Below are 12,584 nucleotides of genomic sequence, written 5' to 3'. Positions count from 1 at the left end.
TGTAAAGGTAAAAAAGTCTTTCTAAATAAATAAAACCCTACATAGTGATATGAGACCTTTAAAACTCTACTTCCTTCTTTTCGTCTCCTCTTTGCTAGCAATTAGGAGCTGCTTCTCCTCTCCTCTCCTCCCTCTCCCTCGATAAGTCGCTTTGATCCAAAATGGTAATTAGGGTTTCTATTTCTTGATATGCTTATTAAAATTTGTGGGTTTAGTTGTACTTGATCTGAGATGGCCTATTAGGGTTCTAATCCTGTTTGTCTAACGCGATCTGTGATAATAATCAGTGTCTTATATGCAAATATATGTAGAGTTATGGGTTTTTTTCCCCTAAATTTTATAGAAGTGAATATAAAGTTTTTAACTTTTTTTTTGTGTGTGTAGTCTCTGGTGGCAAACGAGGATTTTCAGCACATTCTGCGTGTGCTGAATACTAATGTTGATGGGAAGCAAAAGATTATGTTTGCTTTGACATCTATCAAAGGTATTGGCAGGCGATTCGCTAACATTGTTTGCAAGAAGGCTGATGTTGACATGAACAAGAGGTTTGTAGTTTTTGCTCTCTGTTTTTCTACTTTTTGAGACTCTTCTTATTTTGCTAGTAGATTGCCTAAATATAAAGTGAATCAGATATGATTGATTTTGTTTACATTGGGAAGTTTTAGATTTTTTTACCATTGGATGTCTTGTTTTATGAGATAAAATGATTTACTCGCACTCTGATTGTCCACCATTAAAATTAAGTATGATTTGTTTATGATTGATTTTAAGTATCTTATAGTGAAGTTCTGATTTGAAAACGTAGGTCTTTGTTGTTGGATCACCAGTAAAGTTAAGATAATTTGAGTTCCGGAGTCTACTTGGCAAATATAGGCATTTTGTTATTGGTCTTTGACACTTCTCCTTTAATTGAGTTTGTTACCTTCCTCTTGTTTTTGTGGAAGTATAAATTTTGTTAGGTTAGAATGTAATTTGATTATAAATTTTGTTAGGTTGGAATGTAATTTGATTTGCCGGGTGCTTTTAGGGCTGGTGAATTGACTGCTGCTGAGCTGGATAATCTCATGGTCATTGTTGCAAATCCTCGTCAATTTAAGATCCCAGACTGGTTTTTGAATCGGCAGAAAGATTACAAGGATGGCAAATATTCTCAAGTTGTGTCTAATGCACTTGACATGAAGTTGAGAGATGATTTGGAGCGATTGAAGAAGATCAGGTAATTTCTTGTTGGGATTATTGCACATGTTTCCTTCTAATTGCTTGATGTTGGAATCAGAAATCAACTTTTATGCAACAATGATGCCGATCTAACTTTTTGCTCATAACAGTCTTACTCTGTTTATTGCACCATTGGTATTTCTCTGTCTCTGATATCCATTTTTAGATGACCTTTTCTAAGTGGAATTGGGAAGACCAGGATTTCCAATATTTTCCTTTTTCTAAATTTCGGTTGGGGTTGTTTTCTTCTGTCTTAAGGTGAAAGGTGACTGACACATATATTACAATCAGCCAGATGGTTGTGATTCCAGTTATCACTTACATTTAGTGAAACGTGATAGTGCCAGCTGATGTGTACTATGTTATGCAGGAACCATCGTGGTCTGAGGCACTACTGGGGTCTTCGGGTCAGGGGACAGCACACCAAGACCACTGGTCGGCGTGGAAAGACAGTTGGTGTTTCTAAGAAGCGGTGAACAACAATACATACACGATTAAACAATGTTATATATGGATTGGCAGAGTTGGTCCATGCTGCTAGTAATTTTTGCTCTAGAGAAGTTTAGATGTGAGTTTGTTAGACGAAGATGGTTTTAATTGTATCAACTTCAGTTGCAGAATTGTTTAGAATATTGGCAATTTACATCAATTTTAGATGTGATCTAATATCTTGGGTTCCATTTGTGTTCGGTCCTTGTCAGTAGCAATAGATTATAAATTCCAAAACAAGAATCAATGCGTTTTTGTTTTGTTAGTTGTTTTCCTCACTTGACAGTCCCAATTGGAGCTCTGGATGTTTTCAAATTTAGAGCACAATAGTAAGAGCCTGCCTGATGTGTGCAATGCCCATAAATTTTACAAGAAAAGCTTGGAACGTATGGTAATGCTGCTGCATGCTGGTGTTTCTAGTTACTAAAATTTTAGGACTTCCTGAATGGGAGATTCATAAAACAAAAGAAATTGAGTTATTGAGGAATAATTATCACAAAACAAAAGCAGTATGCACAAATCTGTCACTTGCTGGATTTCCTTAAAGAAGTATCATTGACATTGATGAAAAAGCTAAAAAAAAGAAAGCATGAAATTCCGTTCTAAAAGAAATTACGTCTGTATATGCAGAGAGCAAGGCATGTAAAATGACTATGGGAGAAGTAGTCAGACATGTATATTTTTAATCCAGTTCTGCTTCTGATTCATCAGTTCTGTTCCTTCTCTGATTCCTTTATTCGATTCCACAGTTTATTTTATACATGAATCCATTGCTTCCTCAAATTTTTCCATATCAACTACCAGTTTTGGAATTGCATCCTCCATTGATGACATCTTCGAATCACCTGTCCAGGACAGCTCCAGATGAAGGATCTCTTTCAGCAATTCAAGAATGGGTTTATCACTGATATCATGTTCAAGTTCTTGGTCAACAGTACCTCCAAATAGTCTTTCTGCTTCCTCTTCCCCTAGCATCAATACTGCCTTCTGTTTCTTGGATTCATCCACTTCCTTGGGGCTCACCATTGGATATGCTTTGGGAAGTAAATAAAGGATCCTCTTAACTACCACAGTATTTTCACCTTGGAACATCCATTTGAGTGAATCTTCAAGAACTTGAAATTTAGGCATCAGGCTATCAGTCCTCGATTTCAAGAACATCAGAACAATAATCACATGACAGAGATTTTTCCCATGATCGACAGCTCGAATCTTTAAAGATTTCAGAGTCTCATAGCCAACATCATCAGTTTCATCAAACTCTTGCACCCTTGATCAGCGTTCTTGAAATCTTTATAATCTTGATCACCCTCATGCAACAGCGCTTGAATCTTGGATTCCAGTCCTTGAATTGCCATACTCTCTTCAGAGTTGAATCTGTTAATCTTGTCATGGAGTTGCTTGATGCTGCAATTCCCAGGTGCATCCAACAAGGCTTTCAACTTCTCAAAATTCTCTTGTTCTTCACTTCCACTTGCAATCACAGTCCCAATCATTACAATCATTGAGTGCCTCCTCAGGATTTTTAATATTTTCCTTTTGATCTTCATGAGTCGTTTTCAACAGAGCTTCAGAACTTGCATCATTCAACGGTAACGCATCAGTTTTACTCTTCTGTTGCTTCTGCAATGTATCATTATCTTGAGAGATGTTTTCATCAGAAGCAGGGGACTTGGGCTCCGGATCTTCAAGATTGTCTTTACCTTTATCTTCCTTCTTATCCATTGATGATTAAACTGTAGGATCAAAAGCACAGAGAAACAACTGAAATTAAATCAAGAAACAAACAAAAGAAGGAGAAGCTATTGGGGAAGAAATTTGAGAGCTTTTCTTGATTTTGGGAGAGAGAGAAAGAGAGGGCGCCAAGTTTTGTTTTTGTTTATGGGAGTAGCCATTCTGCTTTTATTACTGTTATAGGTCGGTTATTTTGGGCGAGGGAAAGTGATCGGTCACCTGCGGGTTACACATATGGAATGATTTTTCTTTTTTTTGGGTTTGTTTCTAGCTAAAGAACCAACGTAGCAATGGAAAGGTCACATCTGTCTCTTCTAGCTCATTTTGACAAGGGTAGGATTTAATATGAGAGTTATACATTTGAGTTTATCTAAAATTATATATATATATATATAATTAAATTTATAGATTTGATTAAAACTAAATTTAATATAATGAAATAGTTAGAATCTTTAAATAAATTTAATTTTAGTAAGTCAATATATTTTATAAAATTAAAATATTTCTTATCAATTTTTTTATTTATTTTTCTTTCAAGTCTTCTTTTTTTATAATTTTTTGTTAAAACTAAATAATTATAAAATTTAAGAAAAACAATAGATTATTAATTTATATCTAATTTGGCATTATATGTATGTTTATCTCTGCATTTCAATCAGCAGCAGTTATAACCCTTAGCTGAATGTATGTATCTGTTCCCTTTGATTTGACTATAATGAATATAGTCATATTCAGAACTTTAATGGCTGTTTTGATTCTTGTACGAAGGTTTGAGCACTGTTTATGAAGCCACTAGTGGAACGACCGTTTTATTTGCTGTCCCTGATTTAAAGCACAACTAGTTTGCTAATAACTGGCAGTCACAGGCAGAATTGTAACAAAGCAAGCAATATGGCTCTCTCTAAAGTAACAAATACAGAACTAACACTTGCTTGATTTCCTTAAAGAAGCCATTCAAATATCACTGACATCTGAATGATATCAAATATCAAAAGTAACAGATTTAGTTCCTACTACTGCATACTCTTGAGACCAAGGTTGGCAATGTCTATTTTACTTTCAAATTCTTCACATCTTCTGTATATGCACAGAACAAAGCAATCGAAACATCAAACTAATACTGAGAAGCATATTTGTAACCACTTGTTATGCTGATCCAGATTTGGTTCTGATTCCTCAACAGTTCATTTATATGCGAATCCATTGTTTTTTTATTTTATTTTCATCACTTTCCTTCATATTTGGATGATCAATGAATGCAGACAATTCCATATCCTTCACCTCTGATTCTAACCTCTTCAATGCTTCCTCACATTTTTCCATATCAGCTGCCAGTAAAAGGTAAATGCAAATCGGGCAATCCTCCATCCATCCAGAAAAAGCTCAAATGAAAGATTTCTTTCAGCAATTAAAGAATGGGTTTATCAGCTTCCTCTTCGTATGACATCGTTGTAGCCTTTTGTTTCTTGGATCCATTCTCCTTCTTGTGGCTGATTATTATATATGCTGTGTGAAGTAAATTGAGAAACCTCTTAACTACCATAAAATTTTAACCTTGAGATTTAGCCATCATTCCATCAGTCTTTGAATTTATGAATATGAGCATCAGATTAATAGCTATGTGAAACAGGCATTTCCCATGATTGATTGCTCGAGTCTTTAAAGATTCTACAGTCGCATATCCAACGCCATCAGATATATCAAACCCTTCCAAGAAACTTATCTTCTTGCTTTCCCCTTCATCACCATCATGCAACAGCGAATGAACCTTGTGTTCCAGTCCATGAATTCCCTTACTCTTTACAGACCTGAATATGCTAATCCTATCATGGAGTTGCTTGGTGTTGCTACTAATCCTGACAGGCGGATCTAACAAGGCTTTCAACTACTCAAAATTATATTCTCTTTCTCTCCACTTGCAAGCATCAGGATTTTTTACCAATTGTACCCTATCTGACTTTCTACAAACTTCGTTAAATTCTGTCAGTAACTTCTCATAGTTTTTTTAATGCTTTTTTCAGATCTTCAAATATTACCTGATTTGGAGATGGTTTTAATTGTATTAACTGCGATTATCCGGTTCAGTTGCAGAATTGTTTGAATATTGGCTTTACTATTATTCGTATTACACTATTATTCGCTTCTTGTCAGTCGCAATAGATTGTAAGTTCCAGTACAAAAATCAATGCAGTTTATTTTTGTTTTGTTATCCTCAGTTGACAGTCCCAGTAAAAGAAATTCCGTTCTACAAGAAATTAAGTCTGTATATGCACAGAGCAAATTATGTAAACTGATTATGGAACAAGTAGTCAGAATTATATAGTTTTAACTACATGTTATGCAAATCCAGTTCTGAGTTTAGTTCCTTTCTGATTCCTGGATTTGATTCCACAGTTCATTTATCTTTGAATCCATTGCTTCATACTCGTCAAGTTGGAAAATGAATGCAGAGATTTTTATATTTTGCACCTCTAATTCTATCCTGCCCGATGCTTCCTCACATTTTTCTATATCAGCTACCAGTTTTGGAATTGCCTCCTCCACCGATGGCATCTTCGAATCACCGGTCCAGAAAAGCTCCAGACGAAAGATCACTTTCAGCAATTCAAGAATGGGGTTATCTGTGAAATCATGTTCAAGTTCTTGGTCAATAGTACCTCCAAATAGTCCTTCTGCTTCCTCTTCCCCTAATATCAATACTGCCTTTTGTTTCTTGGATTCATCCTCCTTCTTGTGGCTCATTATTGGATCTGCTATTTGAAGTAAATGAAGTAACCTCTTAACTACCACAGTATTTTCACCTTGAAACACCCATTTGAGTGCATCTCCAAAAACTTGAAATTTAGCCATCAGGCCATCAGTCTTCGACTTCAAGAACATCAGAACAATAATCATATAAAAGATATCTTTCCCATGATTGACAGCTCGAGTCTTTAAAGCTTTCAGAGTCTCATAGCCAACATCATCAGATTCATCAAACTCTTTCAAGCAATCCAAGAAACTTATCTTCTTACTTTCCCCTTGATCAGCGTTCTTGAAATCTTTATAATCTTGATCACCGTCATGCAACAGCGCTTGAATCTTGAATTCCGGTCCTTGAATTGCCATACTCTCTTCAGAGCTGAATCTGTTAATCTTGTCATGAAGTTGCCTGATGCTGCAATTCACAGGTGCATCCAACAAGGCTTTCAACTTCTCAAAATTCACTTGTTCTTTACTTCCACTTGCAATCACCGTCCCAACACTACAATCATTCAGTGCCTCGTCAGGATTTTTAATATTTTCCTTGTGATCTTCATGAGTCATTTTAAACAAAGCTTCAGAACTTGCATCATTCAGTGGTAACGCCTCAGTTTTACTCTTCTTTTGCTTTTGCAATTTATCATTATCTTCTTCCTTATCCATTGATGATTAAACTGTAGGACCAAAAGAACGGAGAAACAACTGAAATTAAGTCGAGAAACAAACAAAAGAAGAAGAAGCTATTGGGGAAAAAGTTGAGAGCTTTTCTTGATTTTGGGAGAGAGAGAGAGAGAGAGGGAGAGGGCGCCAAGTTATGGGTTTTGAATAATGGGTTTGTTTCTGTTTATGGGACTAGTCATTCTGCTTTTATTTCTGCTGCAGGTCGGTTATTTTGGGCGAGGGAAAGTGAACGGTCACCCGCGGGTTACTCATATCGAATGATTTTTCGTTTCTTGGGTTTGTTTCTAAAAAACCAAAGTAGCAATACATTAAGGGTAAGGCTTAATGAGAGTTTTACATTTGAGTTTTAAATATTAATACGTATTTTAATTATGTAATATTAATAATATATGTTATTTAACTATTAATTTGGTGTATAAGTAAAATATACACCAAAATAGATAGATATTTTTTTTTTCTAACCTTAGTATCTAACTCTTTTTATTTTTGTTTGGTTGATATAAATTTTGTAAGAGTTTATAGAATTCATTTTTAATTTTAAAATTTATGTATTTAGTTAGAATGAAAATTTATATAATATTACATATAATTAAATTTATATAATTGATTATAGCTTGATTTAATTCCAATAATATAGTTAGAATATTTAAATAAATTTAATTTTGATAAATTAATATATTTTATAAAATTAAAATATTTTATAAAATATTTTATTTTATTTTATATTTTTTTTAATTTTTTATCATAATTTATTTATGATATAATATTTATTATCGATTTTAATCAAACATTGCATTATAATATAACTAGCAGAAAATATTACCTAACTCTCACCCATGATTAGATCTGTTCATGGGTTGGGCTTGACTTTTTTTAAACAAGCCCAAGCCTGTCCAAGCCCGAAGATTTTTTAATATTTCTCCACTCAAGCCTAAGTCTTAAATTCTTTAAAAATTCCGGCCCGGCCTGCCTGACTATTAAACCTGTAATTGAAATTCTAATTTGAAACTTCAAAATAGTAATATATTAAAACTAACAGTAACAGTGTATAAAACACTTTCCATAAATATTCAGCACAAATATTCAAAATTTAAACTCAATAATCATGTTCACCGTGATAACAAAGATACAAACATCAATTAATATTTTTAACTTTTAATTACATTTAGGGTTTTCTATTTTTATTTATATATTAATAATAATAACAAAACTATAAATAGAAATAATAGCTAGCTAAGTAGTATAAGGCACTTGATTATAAGAAAAAGGTCACACATTCGAGTGTTATGAGTACCGCATATCTATTTTAAAGCTATTTTTTAGTAACTATATTAGACATCAGGCTGGCCGGTCTTATACTAAAAATAATTTGTCCAAACCCGGCCCAAAGAGGATGGGCCTAGGCGGACCGGGCGGGTACTCAGGCCAATGAACAAGTCTACCCATGATGAGATTTATTTTTTGAATTGTAAAGAAAGTGAGAAAACTCCAACTTAATACCCTATTTAAGTTAAAAATATACAATCAAATTCAACTATACCCTTCTTGATTATGTTGGATTTTAAGAGTTGCTTGAGTGGCTCAAATATTGAAAAATCTATTTTTTAGATTTCCCTCTGATTTAGTTATGAATTTGAGTATTGGTTGTGTGATTCTAAGATTCCATCAGCTTGTAGAATAATATTGTTCCAGAATTGAAAATTGCTCCGGGATTCCATCATATTATGGTGTGATGTGTTAGATTGAAAAACATATTTTTCTAGACTTTGCTATGTAATTTTATGATTTATTAATTCTTGATTATGGTAGATTGAAAAATTTGTTGGTTTTTTTAGATGTCAGATTACATTTCTTGATGTTTTCTCCTTAAATTATGGCTAAAAATATTAAAAAATTCTTGAATCTCTCTTTAAATATTGTTCCTGATAATATTGGATTTCCAATGGTGGCTCATCTAGAGCCATTTAGGATCATGAGTATCATTATTTGGAATTGTTGGGGCCTCCTTGATAGTTTAAGCTCTAAAAGATCTCATTTTTGAATGAAAGATATTCATTCAATAGTTTTTTCTATTTAGATCTAGACTGACTATTTAGAAATATGGATGATCAAACTAACAATCTGATAGTAGTTCCTACTATGAGGCTGAGGGCAACAAAGGTGGTCTTGCTTTATGGTGGACTCTTGAGGTATAAATTCAAGTTTTGTTTTATCCAATAATTATATTTATTATTTTTGTGTGGTAGCATGGGATAGTTTAGCTAAATCAACTTATGTATTAGAGATTCTAATTACATTTTTCATGTTTTGAAAGAAAAGGTGGTAATGGTTTTGATGCTAGTCTAAGTAGTGCTTTTAGGGATTAGGTTAACAACTGTCAGCTTAAGAAGGGAAATTGTGTGAATATCTGAGAAAAAACACCCGAGAATTGATGGAGACAACCCCCAAAAGTGAGAAATTGCATTTTGCTTGACTTGGCTTCAGACCACTGGGCGAGCTCAGGTTATGTTTAGATACTTACTTTTCTAATTTTTTTAGACAAGCGACTTATTAAATGATGTGGCATGATCTGGACATTCTATTCCTAAATCCTAAATGATCTGGACATTTCTCTCAAGACCTCTAACAATTAAACTAATATTCACACTCTCTTAAAAATCCTCTCCTCTCCTACCTCCCTAATCAAAAAACACGAGAAACAAAAGCTTCTTATACACATATTCCTCCATTATTTGAGTGTTTTAATTTAATTTTGACACACAAACCACCACTTAAGGGCTAAAATTAGATATCTGTTTGATATTTTATGACTTATTACATCTTTAAATGTTTGTTCTTTTTTTTTTCTTCCTATTTTTTAATCTTTTAACAATATGGTTGTGAAAATTGAGTTTTTCTTGCTCTCAATGAGTTGAAATCGCATTGGTTCAACCCATACTCGCATAAGTTCAACTCTAGACTCATCAAACTTGTGCTGTTTCAAAGAAAATGCTGATGTTTGAATCTTTTTTAAGGTTTTTATGAGCTTGTGTGAGCTCAGTCTTTCAAGCCTCCGTTTCCCTATTTTTACCTTATGTTACTCGTCGCTTTGAATTTCTTTTAAGGTTTTAGGCATGAGCTTTTGTGTGCTGTTTCGAGTTTTTTGGGATTTTGTAGCTTGACTAGCATGAGGTGAGCCTATATTCATGCGAGTTTAGTTCCTAAGCCATGATTTGTCAATTTTCTATTTTTAATTAATTAATTGTTAATTTCTAATTATTGCATCTCCAAAAGTTTTAGTGTATATCATTTAATTATTCTAATAGTTGCTCAATTATTTGCTATTGAAACTTATAATAAATATATAATACGAAAGCAATAGCTAAATCTTCTAAAACTATTCTTTACCATAAGAAGTGTTATTGCTCACACTGCCATCGCTGATCAACAAACCATCCATTATGGTGGTAAAATGTTTCTGCACCTACTCTAAATTTCTGGGGACATGCAAAAAATAATAATATATCTCGTTGTTAATTTGTTAATCTTAATTCCTAAATAATTAATATTTAAAATTAATAAAATGAAATAATTAATAATTTTATTAATAAAATGAATATTTCATTTTAAATCTAAATAAATATTTAAATACTAAATAAAAAATAAATATTAATATTATTAAATAAAAAAGATTGAAATTAATATTCCCACTTCTTCGCCAAGCCTACCAGCTCATCTCCTGCATCTCCAGCAAAAAAAACTTCGACTCGACGAAATGATGAAACAAATGGACAACATAAGCTGCTCAAGATGAAAGGATGGGAAACTAAAGATATCAATAAATTTATGTTGAATACTTCTTCCAAGGGAAATGTGAATCTCCCCGTCCTGTAGAAATGTAATGGTCTCGGGGGATCCCCGAGCTTTCTTAAATGCATATCAAGTTAGCATATCTACCTGCTCTAGTCTAACTAAGCATAAGATAGTCCTATACTTTTGACCGGAGCTGCTGCCTCGCTAGTACTGCTAGTTGGAAAGACGTGCTAGGAGATTTGTGGGCCAATATGGGTACAACACTGAAGTGTAAGCAAGTATTGGAGATTAGAAGCCACACACCTCTATGACAGATTAGCCTTTCATCTCATCAAAAGCTTTGAGATTTAAGTGAATACACTTTCAATGTAGAAAAGACGGAACTTAAGAGGAGGAACAATGCGAATAACTCTATAATATAACTAGTCAACTAAGGAAGTACTCTAAGTTCTAAGTTGCTAGTGCTGAAGGAAGGAGTGACTTAAATGGGCATTGATTTGAATGTATAACACCGAGTTCTAGTAATCTTTTGCTCACTTTCAATATTCGTAATGTTTATTAGGCTAGAAAAATATTTGTCTACACTAGAGGTGCTTCAGACTATTTGTACCTAACTTTCAGAGCCCATCTCTGATATTAAGCTTTCTGTAAGAGATACAAAATTGTCATCTTCGCTCTCATATTTGTATTGACATTTAGAGTGGAGACTCTACTTTTTCGATGACTACATGATTATTATAGTCTTCTAGGTCCCTTCATTGAATGACTCACTAAATTATAGTCGTGATTTTTGTGCTGTGTGGCGAAGTTGGAAAATTAATGAAGTCTTGGGGACCCGATTCCCGTTGTATTAAATTGTTGGATATTTGAAGTGTTTTTCTGGAAGGTCCTGGACCCGTTTTACAGGGGGTAAATGCCCGTGTTATAAGGGAGGTTTTGCTGAATTTTCGGTAGAATTTATCCAAGTCGAGACTTTAGACAGTCAGTCCTAGAAATCTAGACCTAGGGTTAATTGTCAATTGTTCAGCGTTATTGATAAATTGCTTTCCGTGATTAGATAATCCATCTATTCGGCTCGCTCCAACCGAGGCACCGGAGCAGAGCTAGGAGGTCGCCAAAGCTGTGAGTTAAAGTCATATATCGATTATGCACGTGTCATGCATAAATTTTTGAATTGCTATCGTGAATATTTTATTGCAAGTTCAAATTATTCATTTAATTATTATTCATTTGTATCATGCTTTTGATTATTACTATTCATTTATATATCGTTTTCTTTATCATTGATTTTATTATTGTATGATGACACGGGATGGGACGACAGTAGAACATATTGGTTTGATGAGTGTACCGGTGTAAATCCGAGAAGGATGGAAAAAGGGTAAATGGGTAAAGGTTTAGCCCTGGTCGAGCATCGCTCTCTAGGCTTAGTAGAGTGTGTTTGCCGAAAGTAAGCTCCCTGATCGAGCTTGCTCTCTGGGCGCCGGCTTAGTTGGAAATCAAGTGTTCAGGCTCCAACCCTGATCGAGCTTGCTCTATGGGCGCCAGACCTGTTGGATTAAGAGAGCCGAAAGACTAAGACAAGTAACCAAACTGGAGGTAAGGTCCCTAATCGAGCTTCGCTCTCTGGGCGCCAGTCCTGTTGGAATGAGATTAGTTGGGATGTCAGTAATGAGATTGATCAAGGATGTTGTGTTGGGATTAGGGTTCTACTGAAGTACTCTGTCCCGTTGTGTGTGTGAAAATTATTTTATTTAAGCATGACATGACACGTATATTTTTACATGACTTAATGCTTATTTTAAATTAAATAAATGTATGATCGAAGTATATGTAAATATTTTTAGATATATGATTTTAACTCACTCTGGAGACTGAAAGTCTCAATTTTACTGTTTTTCAGATCCGTGACTTAACGTCTTCCCGCG

The 12,584-nt window shown here is 34.0% G+C and overlaps 1 protein-coding gene across 1 annotated transcript; it reads left to right on the top strand.

The window, feature by feature from the left end:
* LOC8283207 (40S ribosomal protein S18) lies at window positions 1-1,898 on the top strand. Its single transcript, XM_002524294.4, has 4 exons — window positions 1-164; window positions 385-545; window positions 1,028-1,216; window positions 1,589-1,898. The coding sequence occupies exons 1-4, from the start codon at window positions 162-164 to the stop codon at window positions 1,692-1,694; spliced, it is 459 nt and encodes a 152-aa protein (XP_002524340.1). The 5' UTR covers window positions 1-161; the 3' UTR covers window positions 1,695-1,898.
* The last annotated feature ends 10,686 nt before the right edge of the window (window positions 1,899-12,584 follow it).

The sequence above is a fragment of the Ricinus communis genome, chromosome 2 (assembly GCF_019578655.1).
Source record: "Ricinus communis isolate WT05 ecotype wild-type chromosome 2, ASM1957865v1, whole genome shotgun sequence".
In the NCBI taxonomy this organism is placed as follows: domain Eukaryota; kingdom Viridiplantae; phylum Streptophyta; class Magnoliopsida; order Malpighiales; family Euphorbiaceae; genus Ricinus; species Ricinus communis.
The sequence above is the reverse complement of the archived record's forward strand: the minus strand, read 5'-3'. Positions and strand labels throughout refer to the sequence as shown.